This window comes from Mesoplodon mirus (genome assembly GCF_964341445.2).
Source record: "Mesoplodon mirus genome assembly, chromosome: 15".
NCBI classification, from domain to species: Eukaryota; Metazoa; Chordata; class Mammalia; order Artiodactyla; family Ziphiidae; genus Mesoplodon; species Mesoplodon mirus.
The window spans coordinates 46,678,917-46,695,805 of record NC_138991.1 but is presented as its reverse complement, the minus strand read 5'-3'; the positions used below and the strand labels follow the sequence as shown (position 1 = coordinate 46,695,805).

Genomic DNA, 16,889 nt, shown 5'->3' with positions numbered 1-16,889 from the left:
GCGGACTCCCAACCACTGCGCCACCAGGGAAGCCCTGGGACAAGTATTTAATACGAAGTCAGGAGAAGTACTTTGGTAGTTGTTAGTGACGTTTGCCAGATATTTCTGGGTCTCCCTTCCCCTGGACACAACACTTGGTTGAGCAGAGTTATCTGGCTAGCTCTGGCCAGTGAGTTTGCTGAATGAATAATTGGTTGCAGGTCTTCTGTATGAAGTATGAGGTGAGGTTATTTGCTGTTTAGGGTCCTGGGAAAGGAATTAGTGATAAGGGGGAAGAGGTAAGAAATGGTCGTGGTGGGAGATGTGATGGGCAGTGTATGTGAATGCAGAGGTGGATGGATGAGTCTGTTTAAGCTTGTGCTGGAGCATTAAATGTGATTTGGCCTTTTTAAAATTGAAGTATGGTTGATTTATAATGTGTTAATTACTGCTGTACAGCAAAGTGATTCAGTTATACATAGATATACATTCTTTTTTTAAAAATATATTCTTTTCCATTATGGTTTATCACAGGATATGGAATATAGTCTCCTGTGCTCTACAGCAGGACCTTGTTGTTTATACATTCTGTATATAATAGCTTACATCTACTAACCCCAACTTCCCACTCCAGCCCTCCCCCAACCCCCTCCCCCTTGGCAACCACCAGTCTGTTCTCTGTGTCCATGAGTCTGTTTCTGTTTCACAGATAGGTTCATTTGTATCATATTTTTAGATTCCACATATAAGTGATATCATATGGTATTTGTCTTTCTCTTTCTGACTTACTTCACTTAGTATGATGATCTCTAGTTGCATGATTTGGCCTTTTGAGGTCAATAGATTTTCTGTGGCTCCTTGACCTGGTTCCTGGGAACGTGGCCTTGGAACCTGGCCTGAACCTACTCTCTACTCACCTGCTTCCTTTTTCATCTCTCAGGTTTGCAGTGAGCATTGGCTACTGGCAGGACCCTTACATCCAGCATTTGGTGAGACTATCTAAAGAGAGGAAGGCCCCGGAAATTAACAGAGGCAAGTGACCATCTCCCTTCCCGACATCTCATCAGCTGAGAGGCCTGAGGTTTTAGGGATTCATTCTTAAAAAGAGAGTTCCGGGGTGTACTGTCTTCAACAGTGTATGAAAGTGCTTGTTTCCCAACTTCCTCACCAGCACAGTGTATTATGAAACTTTTCATCTTTGTTCACCTGATACGTGAAAAATGGTTTTCACAGTAATATAAAAGCCATTTACATATCTTTTACTATGAAAGCCATTTACATATCTTTTACTGCGAGCTGTCTGTTCACATAAGGGATTATTTTTGTTGTTGTTGCCCTATTAAAGTGTTAGTAACACTATTAGGTTCTGCAAGTAATTTCCATCAAGGAAGTCAAAGGAGTTGAGACAGGAGTGTGACTTAGTTTCAGCCAGATTGAGAAACTGACCAATGAACGTAATTCTTATATGTGTGGGGAATCTAGGCCCTAAAGATGGGTTCCATAGGTGGGTTCTATAAGAAGGGCAAAGGAATTTGTAAATGGTTGTTCCTGAGAAGAAGGACATAGTAGTTACTTTGAGCTGAGGGTGAATCTAGGTATCAGTTAGATTGGGCAAGGCCTGGTTAAGAGGCCTTTCTTAAGCCTCCCTCCCCAGCTCTTGAGACAGATTTCCCAACGAATGTTCCAGAGACAGGGATCCACCATGGCAACTGGCTCAGTGCCCCAGGCGGCACGTCAGCCCCCCTTCCTTCTTCCTCTCCCGGTTTGCATCTCTAGATTGGGGACCTCCAGCCCAGTAGGAGAGTGCTTCCCAAACGTCTGTGGTGGAGACATATTTTTTTCTCCCAAGTCAAATCCATTGTGGATGATATTCTGTAACATACAATAAAGATGATTTACTAGGAAAATGAAATGTAGACACAAGTCCAAATTATTTATTTATTTATAAGGTAGGGATTATCAAATTGATTATTTTATTTTATTAATTAATTTATTTTTTTGGTGATGCTGCGTGGCATGCGGGACCTTAGGTCCCCGACCAGGGATCGAATCCGTGCACCCTTGCAGTGGAATCGCAGAGTCTTAACCACTGAACCGCTAGGGAATTTCCCCGAATTATTTATTAACACACTCACCAGACATAAAATTTCTCTGTCAAATGGCAATAAAGTTTCTAAATGCTATTCTCAAATTTTGTTCTTAAAACGGTCACACCTCGGGCTTCCCTGGTGGCGCAGTGGTTGAGAGTCCGCCTGCTGATGCAGGGGACACAGGTTCGTGCCCCGGCCCGGGAGGATCCCACATGCAGCGGAGCGGCTGGGCCCATGAGCCATGGCCGCTGAGCCTGCGCATCCGGAGCCTGTGCTCCGCAACGGGAGAGGCCACAACAATGAGAGGCCCGCGTACTACAAAAAAGAAAAACAACAACAACAAAAAAGGTCACACCTTGAGCAACAGGCATTTAGAACAAGACAGACACTGTCTTCCTGTCTCCCTTCTGGGTTTCCCATCTCCTTTGTCCCAGCTCCCCACCCCAGAGCTTAACAAGTCCATTAATTAGGCCACCACTTGCTGGTGTCTCTCCTCCCGCTGTCTGCGATGCGATGCCATTTTATAAACACAGAGGCTCTAACCCAGACAAGACGGAGGTGAGAGGAACAAGATAAGAAGCATGGTTTTCTTTGCTTTGACTGACATTCATCTGCCCATTTCCTGACCTAAAAATATTATTTCCCACATGCTCTTGCAATTTTGAGTTTTACCAGAGTACTAATTAGCTTTCCCTAGAGCCGTGAAAAAGCACATTTACAAGAGGAACATTTAGATCAGATGTTTTGATATAAAACACTTGTCTTTCCTAAGTAAAAGTATAGGACACTATTTTTCTTCAGATCGTTAATTCCACCATTAAGTAGCTAGTACTTATTTTTGTTCAACCAGCTTTTTTTTAAAAAAAAAAATGGGAGAGTTTGAAAGTCATTATTTCTCTCATGAAGTCTACAGATAAATGCTGACCCTGAAGAAGGGCAAAGTGTAGTTTTGCTCTCCCTAGCACCGTGGGCTTTGCAGAGATTATTTCTGTCGTCACCGAGCGATAGCTTGCTTCTCTGTCTGTCTCTTAGGATATTTTGCTCGAGTCCATGGCGTCAGCCAGCTTATAAAGGCATTTCTACGGAAGACAGAATGTAATTGTCAAATTCTAAACCTCGGGGCTGGGATGGATACCACCTTCTGGAGGTTAAAGGTAAATTAAAATTTCCCATTTTCTCTTTCCAGTTGTTTAAATTTAATTTGTTGAAGACATTCACCTGGTTCAAAAGCGTAAAGAAAAGATTAAAATGCAGTGCAGTGGCAGCCTGTCTCCCACCTCTCTTTGCAGCCCTCCAGCCCCACAACTGCCTCCGTCCCCATACTTCATCTCACCAGAGCCCTAGTGAGGATATGTGGGTGGTTTCTCACCTTTTGCTGCTACTAAGTGGGTTATAGTAAACATTCTTGGGTACATTTCCCCTGCATGTGTGGCAGTATACCAGGAGAAGGAGCAAGGATTCTACCCGTGGAACTGCTGGGACAAAAGAACACTCGCGTTTGTAATTTTGACGATAACTTAAGATTTTATTGTAGGCATCGCAGTGTCTTAGGTAACATTTGGAGATTTGCAAGGCTGGGTAATGATAACATGATGCAAAGCCCTTTTGTAGTCCTTCTCTGATTTGATGCCTCAATTGTTCTCTTTGGGTTCAAGGGCAGGTGTAATTATACTCACTCATAGGAAAGGAAACTTGGGTCTAGTTAGTGGCAGAACCAGGACTAAAGTTCTGGTCTCTGATTCCCGGGCTGGATTTTATTGCCAAACCTTTTCCCTACAAATATCTCACTGATTGCAGTTTCTTTCTTTTTTCTTTTTTTTTGTAGGTTTGTACAGATTTTTCTTGGTTCTTCTGTCAGGTCAGTCATGTGGTAGCAATGGGTATGTGCGTCTCTCCAGATTTCTTTTTAAAAATTAATTAATTAATTAATTTGTTTTTGGCTGCATTGGGTCTTCATTGCTGTGCGCGGGCTATCTCTAGTTGCGGTGAGCAGGGGCTTCTCTTCCTTGCAGTGCGTGGGCTTCTCATTGCAATGTTTCCTCGTGTTGCAGAGCACGGGCTCTAGGTGAGCGGGCTTCAGTAATTGTGGCACCCAGGCTCAGTAGTTGTGGCTTGCAGGCTGTAGAGCGCAGGCTCAGTAGTTGTGGCACACGGGCTTAGTTGCTCCGCGGCATGTGGCATCTTCCTGGACCAGGGCTCAAACCCGTGTCCCCTGCATTGGCAGGCGGATTCTTAACCACTGCGCCACCAGGGAAGTCCCTCTTCAGATTTCTTGCAGGTGTACACCAAGATAGATGAGAGTATGTAGGTATAACTCGACCTGCATTATCTATTTTGTCCCTAATTAGCTCACCTGATAAGAAGGTCTTTGGTCATCAGAGCTCCCAACCTTTCTGTTACTTGAGAATCAGTGTCCTCAACATGGCCCTAGTATCGTTTGCCTCTGCATTCTTCCTTCTAGGTGAGATAACTGACATTTATGAAGTGTCTTTACATATATGACATCATAAGTTAACACAAGAGCTGTGTTGGGTGGGGGAGCTTACACATCTGAGGGAAGTGGGGTTTTGAAAGTCTGTGTCTTCCCCCAGATTGGACAGCCAGTGGCATTAGGACGTGGAACCAACATTGGCTCCAGCTCATCAAGCTCCCAATTCCTTCCTCTCTCCTCTGCACACAGCTCTGTGGTTGTTCGGGAGAGTCTTTTCTGTGGGTCGATTGTGCCTCTGTAATGCCGTGACCCTGGTGTGGTGGAAGCAACTGGAACAGAATGTAGTATAAGAGTGTGTGCACTGCCGGCATTACAGGGGACACTGGAGAAATCCCTCCTTTTTACCCTTCTGACTTGGTCATGTGGTTTGGTTTTTTCCCCCATCTTGTAGGTAGGTTAATAATGAATAAATCTGAGATTTTAATTTCTGAGCCAGGTACACCGAGGCTTATGTGCCCCTTCCAAGAAAAAGGTTCTCTGTCAAAGGTGAGGAAGGGGAGTAGCACAGGGCCTTAAAGTCCTTTGTGGAAGTTTTTTGTTTTATTGATAATTGTATTGATCTGAAGGGATTTTTAAAAATCTGAAGTTTCTCTCTCTTTTTTTTTTAAGTTATGCTTGTTTGCTCTTTTATTATTATTTTTAAGTCTTTTCCGTTTTGTTGTGAGTTTTCCCCCCGATTTGATGTTTTCCTTTAATTTTTATTTTTTATTATTTATTTATTTGGCTGCTTGCGTACTTGCGGGATCTTAGTTCCCCGACCAGGGATCAGACCCCGTTCCCCTGCAGTGGAAGGGCGGAGTCCTAACCACTGGACCGCCAGGGAATTCCCTTGTTTGCTCTTTTAGAGCTGAGGTTGCACAGGCCAAATCTGGCCAGCCACCTATTTTTGTAAATAAAGTTTTATTGGAACACAGCCATGCCCATTTATTTACATCTTATCTATGGCTCTCACAGCAGGGCTGAGTAGTTACAGCAGAGACCATTATGACCTACAAAGCCTAAAATGCTTGCTTTCTGACTCTTTCCAGAAAGTTTGTTAATCCCTGTTTTAGAGCTATATGCGCCTCTATAAAAGAGCAGGGGAAGTCGTGTCCATCGATCTTATAGTCTCGTGCTCTTTCCACCTGGGATGGCCCCCCGGCTGCACCAGCAGAGGCTTAGTTGCGAGTTACAGGCCTTCTGGGGCCACTACTGTGTGAGCTTGTTCTGCATAATCTCAGGGGCCCAAGAATGGACAGTTGAAGACTCTCATCTTCAGGCAGCAGGCAAAAACAGGGCCAGGGAAAGCTGGTATTGTCATGAGCAAAGAATAAAGGGTGAGTGAAACCCTTTAAGTGGCCTCACTTCTGGTGTCTCTTGAATTCTGTTCCTGTACAACCAAAGGGTCGGGTATGGAGGGGAAGCAGACTCAGTTTTGGCCGCCTGTGAAGTGGTCGACTACCTTGGATCTTGGAGTCTGAGGGCCACCCTTCCTCGTGGCTGTTCCTGGCTTCCCCCCAGTGACTGTGCCCTGCCTTGGGTGTCTCCCCTGCCTCCTGTGCCATGCGAGCTACTTGGGAGTGGAGTGTCAGAGGGCCGCAGAGAATCACGGAATAAAAAGTTGAAGCATCACTTGCCAGAGCCATTTTGCCCGTTTCTGAAAGCTGGGAAAGAGGATGTCTGTTTCTTAAAAGCTCCAGGTGTGCCTTTTGTAAGCTTTCCTTCCTCAGTTACCCCTTATTCAGAATTCTTATGAGGATCAAGTGCACAACTGCCTGGGAAAGCTCTTTAAAAAGTCAGAAGTCCTGGGCATCTACCCTCAGAAAACCATAATTCAAAAAGAGTCATGTACCACAGTGTTCATTGCAGCTCTATGTACAGTAGCCAGGACATGGAAGCAACCTAAGTGTCCATCGACAGATGAATGGGTAAAGAAGATGTGGCACACATATACAATGGAATATTACTCAGCCCTAAAAAGAAACGAAATTGAGTTATTTGTAGTGAGGTGGATGGACCTAGAGTCTGTCTTACAGTGAAGTAAGTCAGAAAGAGAAAAACAGATATCGTATGCTAACACATATATATGGAATCCAAAAAAATGGTTATGAAGAACCTAGGGGCAGGACAGGAATAAAGACAGACGTAGAGAATGGACTTGAGGACACGGGGAGGGGGAAGAGTAAGCTGGGATGAAGTGAGAGAGTGGCATGGACATATATACACTACCAAATGTAAAATAGCTAGCTAGTGGGAAGCAGCCACATAGCACAGGGAGATCAGCTCAATGCTTTGTGTCCACCTAGAGGGATGGGATAGGGAGGGTGGGAGGGAGACGCAAGAGGGAGGAGATATGGGGATATGTGTATACATATAGCTGATTCACTTTGTTATGATGCAGAAACTAACACACCATTGTAAAGCAATTATACTCCAATAAAGATGTTAAAAAAAAAAAGTCAGAAGTCCTGTGTGAGATGTGGGACACTATGCTGTCCTTCATTTATTTGCTTTTGATTGTCCTCATGGTCTTCTGGAATTTTAGACTGTTCTTAACACTCTATACCTTGTGAGTAAAAGTTCTTGAAAGGTGTTGTAGAATTTCTTAGAGAAAGTTATTGCTGTGTATACTTTAAACACATCCTCTGAATATCTTCAGATAACTTTTACATAGCCCTGCTCTGTAGTCAGGTAGTAGATATGTGTCGCAATTCCAAGAGTGAACAGCTGAAGGTGGGTGAGTCCAGGTCTCCTCTGATGTCAGGAAACCGTATTGTCCCTTTGTTTTGTTTCTTTCTTTTTCTCTTCTTCCTTCTCTGTCCTTCCCCTCCTTCCCCCAGACCAGACCCCCTGAAATTTTAACTGAGGACCATTTTCCGTGTGGGTGGATCTTCCAATTCTGTTACTTGCCCTTAGGGGTCACCTTCCTACCAGGAACTGCTTCCTCATGATTTCTGCCTCCATCATTCTGTCCTGGGGTGGGGGTGGGGGAATCTGCTGCCCCTCCTGACCTGTCCTTCATCTCTAGTTATTGTCTGTGTAAATGGTGCTCTTACCTGCCAGTCTGCTCAACAGAAACAAGGAAACATCCTTACTCCTCCTTCTTCTTTATCCCATCCTACACCAAAGAAGCCACCACCAGGTTCTGGATATCAGCAACTTTCTTTTTCTTTCCTCTTTTTAAATTTTTTTTAAATAAGTAGCTCTCTATTTCTGGGATATAAGTGCAGGTGGGCATGAGGGTATTAAAAGAGTAGCAGGTTATGGAACGCCTTGTTTCTTGCTAAGTCTTAGGGGTGTGAAGAGCTGTTGCAGGCAGAAAGGGGTGGTGTTTTAGTCTTTACAGCTGGTGATAATAGAGCTGAGGAGAGGATGCATTTGAGAATACTCAGCAGGGCTGAGTGATTTTTTTAAATTGAAATATATCAATACTTGACATAATTTTTTAATTGAAGTATAGTTGATTTACAATGTTTTGTTAGTTTCAGGTGTACAGCAGAGTGATTCAGTTATATATATATATATAGAGATAACAGACATAGATATAGATATCTGTTCTTTTCCAGGTTCTTTTCCCTTATAGGTTATCACAAAATATTGAGTAGAGTTCCCTGTGCTATACAGTAGGTCCTTGTTGGTTGTCTATTTTATATATAGTAGTGTGTACGTTAATCCCAAACTCCTAATTTGTCCCTCCCCCCTTTCCCCTTTGGTAACCATAAGTTTGTTTTCTCTGTCTGTGGGTCTATTTCTGTTTTGTACATAAGCTCATTTGCATCATTGTTTTTAGATTCCACATATAAGCGATATCATGATTTGACACATAATACTACGTTAGTTGCATAGTATGTATTACATAGTGATCTGACATTTGTGTACATTCGGGCTGAGTGATTGATTGGACAGGAAGGAGGAGCTGGAGAATTCTAGCATGACCAGTAGGTGAGTGGATGGGCGTGTAGCCACCGACTAAGCTAGGAAAAGCACGAGGGGGAAGCAGGCTGTGTGTGTGTGTTTCACACTTTTTAAAACTGCAGCCACAGTAAAAAAATAACTGTACATCCCTAGCCAGGACCCACGTCTATGTACCTATGTCTGTAAATAATAAGGGCACACACATGGTACTTACTAAGGGCAGGCCCTGTTCTGAGTTTCACTCACGTATTTCCTCATTAATCCCCACAACCCTATGAGGTGTTATTTTCTCTACTTTTCAAATGAGGAAACCTTGGCCCAGGGAGTTTAGTGACTTTCCCAAGGCCTCACAGCAAACAAGTGGTGGAGCTGGGATTTGAACCTTGTCCCTCCAGGCTCCAGAGTGCCTGCTGTTTACCACCCCACTATTCTCCACTATCACAGAAAAAAATAAATGTATCCCTCATTCCACGTGATGCTTTCTGATATTTGCTACTTTATTCTATTTCATCCCCAAACTGCTGGTCACAACCCACCACATTGGGTTCTTGACCCTCTCTAATAGGTCTCAAGCTACTTTAAAAAAAAATTAATTAATTAATTAATTAATTTTTGGCCGCATTGGGTCTTCGTTGCTGCGCGCGGGCTTTCTCTAGTTGTGGCGGGGCGGGGCTACTCTTCGTCGCGGCGCGCGGGCTTCTCGTTGTGGTGGCTTCTCTTGTTGCGGAGCACATCAAGCTGTTTTTTTGAGAAATACTCTTAATGTCCTGCTTCCAGTCTACCTCTTAACATCCCAGTGACCATTCTCCTGATTCAGGCTCCCTGTCACTTGTCTACTGGGCAGCTACAATAAGCTCCTTTTTCCCTCCATTTGTTCTTTATGCTGAGACCAAATAACTTGAAAAGTACGTTTCTTACCATATCGTTCCCCTGATTTTGAACCTGTAGGTATCCCATTGCTCTTTAGGCCCCTAGCACTTGGTACATGAAGATGATAGGTAAATGTATGAGTAATAAGTAATTATAGAAAGATTACTGTGTGTTTTTTCTCAGGATGAAGATCTTCTACCAAGTAAATATTTTGAAATCGACTTTCCAATGATAGTCACGAGAAAGCTGCACAGCATCAAGTAAGTATGGCTTTGGCCGGAAGCAAGAGCCTGGTGACGAACCAGATCCAGATCCTGGTAGACGGCAGGTCTGAGGCAGGAGACCTCATTTTAGGGCACTGCTTTCCTTTCATCCCCTCCTCCCTCTTTCTTGCCCCCGGGACCCTCATTCCAACATACTGTGCAGTCTTCAACATAAAATATACCCTCCTTTGTGACTCTTCTCTCCATTCATGTAATTTCTCTGAACATTTTTAAAAATGACCTAGAGTAGATTAATAATCTGAATTTTAAAAATTTTTATATTGGATTGTAGTTGATTAACAATGTTGTGTATTAATCTGAATTTTTATGTGTATTTTGCTTACTTATCGTCAGGGTATAGAAAGGTGCCTGGCCCAGAATAGATGTGTAGTAAATATTTTTTGAATGAATGAATGGGAGGCTGAAGTTAATCAGTTATTTTGGGCTCGGCCTATGGGATTTTAGTTCCCCGACCAGGGATCGAACCCATGTCCCCTGCATTGGAAGCACAGAGTCCTAACCACTGGACCACCAGGGAATTCCCTGGTTTTTTGCATATTTTTGATTGGGAGAGTTATCACATAAATGTTACTAAAAACACTGGAACATTTGGAAAATTCTTGCTAACCTGTGTGTAGCTGTTTCTAAGTAAGTATGTCATGATCAGTTTGTGATTTGATATCAGATTCTCCGTGTAAAGCTTAGCTGACCTAACTGACTTGTATCCCCTGGACTTTTACTGTATGTGCCTAGGGTCAAATGTGATTAAACAGATGACCCTTTGGCGTGGCCCTTCCTTTGAATAGTAGTGATACCTATTTGCCATGTTTGTAGTGGTTGCCTGCATTTTAGCGGTAAATGAGCTGCTTGACTCACCTTTCTTTTTCTCATCTTCTACAGATTGAAACCTCTCCTATCAAAACCCATTTTAGACTTACATTCAGAGGACACACTTCAAATGGGCAAGTATCCTTAACCTAAGTAATACAACCTGGGCTATATAACAATTTTTGCTCTTTTTCCCCTTTTCTTTTTAAAGATGGTGTGTGTGTGTGTGTGTTTGTGTGTGTGTGTGTGTGTGTGTGTGTGCACGAATACACGTATCCTTCTGCTGATACATTTTCACTTCTACCACAGTTACTATGAAGGAATTTAAAACTGTTTTGATGTGATTCTTCTTAGATGTCCATAGGTCCCACTCTTTAAAAAGAATTTAAATTAGTTGTGAACATTTCAAAAATGGGAGATTTTTCATGAAAGTCTTGATTTTCAGTTTTGCTTGGAAAAATCACATCTAGCTCCTACCTGGCAGTCATTGAGCAGCGGCCGCTTCATTTAGAAGGGTCGTGTCTTCTCCAGTTCTGACCCCACCACTCCCTCTTGTCTTACACCTGACCTGCTTCCTGGTTTATGTCACCTCCTTGGCCCCTGCAGTCAGTTTTTCCCCTCAAGTTTTAATTATGAATGTTTACAACACCACTTTCCTCATTTCTAAGCCTTTCGAATTATGGTAAAGCTCTTCCAGAATCTTCCATTGTTTTCAGTCTCTATCTGACAGAGAGGTTCCAGGGCCTTATTAATAATTTGGGTCAGAAAACATGCTTAGAGAGGATGGCCTTCTCGGATGGTTGACACAGATAGCACAGCAAACATCAGACAATTAGATACGCTTCCTCTTTTACACAACCGCAGTGCTTTAGTCATCCTCCTGGTGATCAGATTCCCAATAAAGTTTCCACAGAAAATGGTATCTCCCCCCATCCTTTGTTTCCCTTATACAAGTTGTAAGTAGAAGCTGTTCAGGCTTTGCCATTTGCTGGCCTATTTGCTTTCTGTACAGTTTTGCTACCGTAATTTTCTATGTATTTGGTGTCAGAATGATTATCTGCAATGAATGTGCTAGTACTTTTCTAGGACTTTGATCCATCAATGTAGAAACATATGAAGTAGAAAGTAAAGACTTACCATAATCCCTTCTCCCACCCAAGATAACCAGTGTTCAGAGTATTTTCTACTGCAGATGAACAGTATACCCAGAGAAAGGTAAATGTCACACATAATAAAGTACACACACAGATATAATCCAGTGCGTGGCACATAAAAGTCTCAATAATTTTTTGTTGAATGAATGTATATATACATTGAATAAATATATGTTGTAGTGTAACATATATTTGTTGAACAAATGGATCTATACTTCTATATATAAATATAGGTTTATATGTAATTTTAATAAAATAAATAATTTATACATACTGTTTTGTGACTTGCTCTTTTCATGTCCTAGTAAATCATGGCTGTCTTTTCATGTCAGAATATATAAATCTACCTCATTATTTCTAATGGCTTTACAGTACTCTGCATGGAAAGTCCATTTTATTTAATCTTTTCCCTACTGATGGTCATTTAGATTGCTGCCTTTTTATATTTTTATATTCAACAGTGTTGTAGAAAACACATATATATGTGCGTATTTGCAGGAATTGCTAGCTCAGAGAATTGTACATTCTGAATTTTAATAGCTACTACCAAACTGATCTTCAAGAACATTTTATTAATTTATGTTTTCATTAAGAGCAGATGAGGACTCTCTCTCTCTACACCCTCACTAATGCTGGATATTATCATTTTTAAAAATTTCTACCAATCTGATGGGCTGTAACAATGTCCCATTATTTTAAAATTTTATATAACTTTGAATGCTAATGAGATAGAGTATCTTTCTATAGTTTTATTGGCCTTTAGGAATTTCTTTGTAAATTGCCTTTTCATTTCCTTTGCCCATTTTTTCTTCAGTTGCATTGTTTCCCCCCAGTCTTTTTTTTTTCAATTTGTAGGAACCCTTTATAACATACAGATATGTTCTTTGATAAAAGCCTCTTGTCAACTTTTTTTTTTTTAAGTATTTATTTATATGTTTATATTTATTTGGTTGCACCGGGTCTTAGTTGCAGCAGGTGGGCTCCCTTAGGTGCAGCTCACAGACTCCTTAGTTGCGGCTCGCCGGATCCTCAGTAGCAGCACCTGGGCTCCTTAGTTGCAGCTCCAGGGCTCCTTAATTGCGGCAGGCAGGCTCCTTAGTTGTGGCTTGTGGGCTCCTTAGTTGTGGCATGCGAACTCTTAGTTGCGGCATACATGTGGGATCTAGTTCCCCGACCAGGGATCGAACCCGGGCCCCCTGCATTGGGAGCATGGAGTCTTATCCACTGCGCCACCAGGGAAGTCTCTTGTCAACTTTTTTTATTGTATATTTTTTTCTTAGTCTGTTGCTTGTTTTTTTTAAATCTGTGTTTGTGTCTTATGTGGGTAAATTCTCCAGTCTTGTCCTTTATATCAATAGTTTTTGATCTTGCCATCATACTGAGAAAGGAATCTGAGTAAAAATAAATAAAAACGTGAATGAAAATCTGAGAAAAGTGATAGATGTTAATAAAACTGACCAAAATTTCATTTAAAAATTACCCTTTTTCATCAAACCCCTGGGGCTGTGATTGTAAGAATCACCACTATTTATTTATCAATAGGAGAGAAAAAGTGCTGACAAATTAAACTGATACATTATCGACTGTTAGATGCATCCAGATTTCAGAAATGTGAAAATGTGAAAAATACATGCATCTTAGAATTGATGATAGATGTTTTCTTAAGCTGAACTATGCACAGGGTAAGAAATTAAAAGTATGTAAATGAGCACACAATGAAAAGTAAGTCAGGATGAGTTCTTAAAAAGTAAGTCAGATTCTATTACTTTCCTGCTTCAATCTTTCTAGTGCTGAAATTTACACGGTTAATTGGGTGTCTGGATGCCTCCTGATTTTCTTTCCTTTTTAAAAAAATATTTATTTTTATTATTTATTTGGCTGCGTTGGGTCTTAGTTGAGGCACGTGGGATCTTTAGTTGTGGTGCGTGGGCTCTTCGTTGGGGTGCGCAGGCTTCTCTCTAGTTGTGGTGCAGGCTCCAGAATGCGTGGGCTCTCTAGTTGTGGCACACAGGCTCTCTAGTTGTGGTGCAGGCTCTAGAGCACACGGGATTAGTTGCCCCATGGCATGTGGGATCTTAATTCCCCGACCAGGGATCGAACCTGTGTCCCCTGCATTGGAAGGCAGATTCTTAATCACTGCACCACTAGGGAAGTCCCCCGATTTTATTTTCGACTACAGTAACTATGATCTCACCACACTGCCCTCCTGCTGTCCTCTGAATGTGCCAAGCTTGCTCTCACCTTCAAACCTTTCCTCTTCCCCTGGCCTGGAACTCTTTCCCCTTAATTTTGCTTAATGGGCTCCATCTCATCACCCATGTCCCACTTCAGCTGCCACCTCCTACTCTAGGCATAGTTTTCTCTCATCCTCTTTTATTTTCTTCATAGCTCTTAACACTCTGATGCTATCTTGATTCTTCATTTGTTTAATGATTCACCATCTCTCCCTCCTTGAGGGGATAATCCTCAAGAGCACAGGAACCTCTCCTATCTTGTTCATTGCTATATCCCCAGCACCTAGAACAGTGCCTGGCACACAGAGATTATTGATGGAATAAATACATACCTGAATGCTTGAATGAGTGAATGTTTGTGTCTTTGTAATCCATCTCAACTCCGATGTGGAACTGGTTGAGTATAAAGTAAAAAGAGCAACAAATCAAAGCATTTCAGAGTGGTGTCAGGTATCTCAGCTGAGCCTTAAGAAGGAGAAACTCTCTAGGGGGAAGATTGTCTCACACAAGGCAAGCTTAGGGAAAGAAGGAGCATGCGAGGAAGCTGAAAGGCCAGTGTGACTGGAGCTGGCAGTGGGGAGGGGTGCATGGCTCAAGATGAAGCTGAAGAAGGCGGGGCTGCATCATGCAGGATCTCCTCAGCCAGGCCAAGTAGTGTGGACTCTCTTCTAAGGGAGGTGGGACCCTGTTATGTGCTCCCAAAAGACTGCACCCCCCTTTGTAGTGTTCCCACACTTGTCCACTCTTCATCTTCCCTGCTGGATTGCAGGCCCCATGGGGGCAGGACCGTGCCTTTTTGTTCATCAGTTTCTTCCCAGGACTCAGTGCCCAGGACATAATGAGAGCTTAGTAAGTACTCCTGGGTGGACAGATGGACAGACAAACAAGCAAAACTTCTGTGTGGTCCAGAAATCCACCTGAGGCTGTCTTTATTTTACAATGCTTTTTTTTTATTATAATTTTTTAAACTTTTTATTTTATATTGGAGTATAGCCGATTAACAACATTGTGATGGTTTCAGGTGCACAGCAAAGCGACTCAGCCATACATGTATATGCATCCATTCTCCCCAGACTCCCCTCCCATCCAGGCTGCCACGTAATATTGAGCAGAGTTCCCTGTGCTATGCAGTAGGTCCCCATTGGTTTTCCTTTTAAAATATAGCAGTGTGTACATGTCAATCCCAGCTTTATTTTTTATTTTATTTTTATTTTTTTGCGGTACGTGGGCCTCTCACTGTTGTGGCCTCTCCCGTTGCAGAGCACAGGCTCTGGACACGCAGGCTCAGCGGCCATGGCTCACGGGCCCAGCTGCTCTGCGGCATGTGGGATCTTCCCGGACTGGGGCACGAACCTGTGTCCCCTGCATCGGCAGGCGGACTCTCAACCACTGCACCACCAGGGAAGCCCCAGCTTTTTTATTTTTAAACTAAAATGTTCTAGGAAAATCTGGGGACTTAAAGGAACACTTTGCAATCCTAATAATAAGTCTGTCTTTGAAGACATATAATGAATGGGATTGATGGGACTCACTACAGGTCAGTAGCACATGGGAACACATCTCTCTTGAAATGCTGACTTGGAGGTGATGGAAGAGATCGTGACTTGTATGCCCTGTGGATTCTGTGTGTGTGTGTGTGTGTGTGTGTGTGTGTGTGTTTAACTACCATGTTACATTGTGTAAATCTTCCACTTTCTCCTGCCTTTCATAGGTGTGAGCTGAATGAGGCAGATAATTAAAGCCTATATGAGCTTTTGCTCTGTAACAAACCACTGCAAAGCATGTGGCTTAAAATAACAGCCGTCTGTTTAGCTCACAGTCCTGCAGCTTGGCAATTTGGGTTGGGTTCATCTGGGTGGAGCTTCTCAGCACCTGCCCGGATTTAATCATCTGTGGTCTGGTCTTCACAGAAGACCTCCACGATGTACCACCATTGAGTTAGGCCAAGGAGTGCATGCCCACTTTCCTTTACTAAGTGCCTCAGTAAATCTTTCATGATGACTCTAGGTTAAAAAACATATCAGCAGTTCTGTTTATTAATAAGTTGGGTTCAAGCATTGTAAGTATTTATGTCCTAACAACTTTTTGGTCATTTGAAAAAAAAGCCACTTACATTCTAAGAACAAATACTCTCTTAATTTCATTCTTAAATAACCACAGTTACTTCTAATGGGATATGTGCTCCTGTCGGGCCCTTTATGACCTCACTTGGGAGCAAGATTGGACACTACCACCTGTTCCTCTTGCAATATTGCAAATGATGTTTGAGCAGTAGTGGCTTTTTCATCACAGTCACACCTGAGAAATCAGCTTTGCAGAGATACGGTGTCATTAGGAGTGCAGAGAAGTCTCCTGTGGAAACTGTGACTGCCTTGAGCTGGTGGTCTGCTTGTGTCTGGTGCATGTTGAGTATCTCTGGGTTTCCCTCAAAAATTTAAAACATCCTGTTCTGCCCTTGTGAGTTGGTTGTGCCACCCCAGGGCACCTCAGTACAGTTTGGGATCCATGGAGCTCAGCACTTTAACATCTCCCTTAATCTTAGCCATAACCGTATGAGGTTACCATTGTATGCATTTTATACTTAAAAGTAGGCGTGAGCAGTATGTCATATGACTAGGAACTGGCAGAGCAGACATTTGCTGTCAGGGCTGTTTGAGACCAAAGCCCATTCCTCTGCAGGTGTACTCCAAAGAGAGTTTTCATCTTGGGAACCATGTCCTGGATAAAAGCTACGGCATGTTAAGTTGTCCCTATCCAAGAATAGTTAGGACTATTTAAGGATTTAAAAAATTTAACATTGACTAGTGATTTTGAATTTTTGTGTGTCAGTTTAACGCAGGGTTTCTTAACCTCAGCCCTCCTGACACCTGGGGCCGGATAATTCCCTGTTGTGGGGCTGCCCTGCACAGTTTATAATGTTTAGCAGCATCCCTAACCTCTGCCTATTAGATGCCACTAGCATCCCCCAGTTGCGACAACCAAAAATGTCTCCAGGCACTGCCAGATGTTCCCTAGGGACAAAGTTGCCCTGGTTGAGAACTGCTGCTTGAATGAAATGATGACCAAGCCTGAGGAATAGGATTTTC

General features: G+C 42.6%; 1 protein-coding gene across 6 annotated transcripts in view; it reads left to right on the top strand.

The window, feature by feature from the left end:
- Nucleotides 1-16,889, top strand: part of LCMT1 (leucine carboxyl methyltransferase 1) — a 56,008-nt gene that overhangs the window by 20,129 nt on the left and 18,990 nt on the right. The window contains exons 2-6 of one of the 6 annotated variants that reach the window (XM_082600512.1): nt 920-1,011; nt 3,102-3,223; nt 3,895-3,927; nt 9,508-9,584; nt 10,488-10,549. In XM_082600512.1, the coding sequence (XP_082456638.1) occupies nt 920-1,011; nt 3,102-3,223; nt 3,895-3,927; nt 9,508-9,584; nt 10,488-10,549 (386 nt within the window). Of the gene's footprint in view, nt 1-919; nt 1,012-3,101; nt 3,224-3,289; nt 3,423-3,894; nt 3,928-9,507; nt 9,585-10,487; nt 10,550-16,889 lie in introns of those variants that run through there. The other 5 variants (XM_082600507.1, XM_082600509.1, XM_082600510.1 and 2 more) reach the window with 5 other exon arrangements.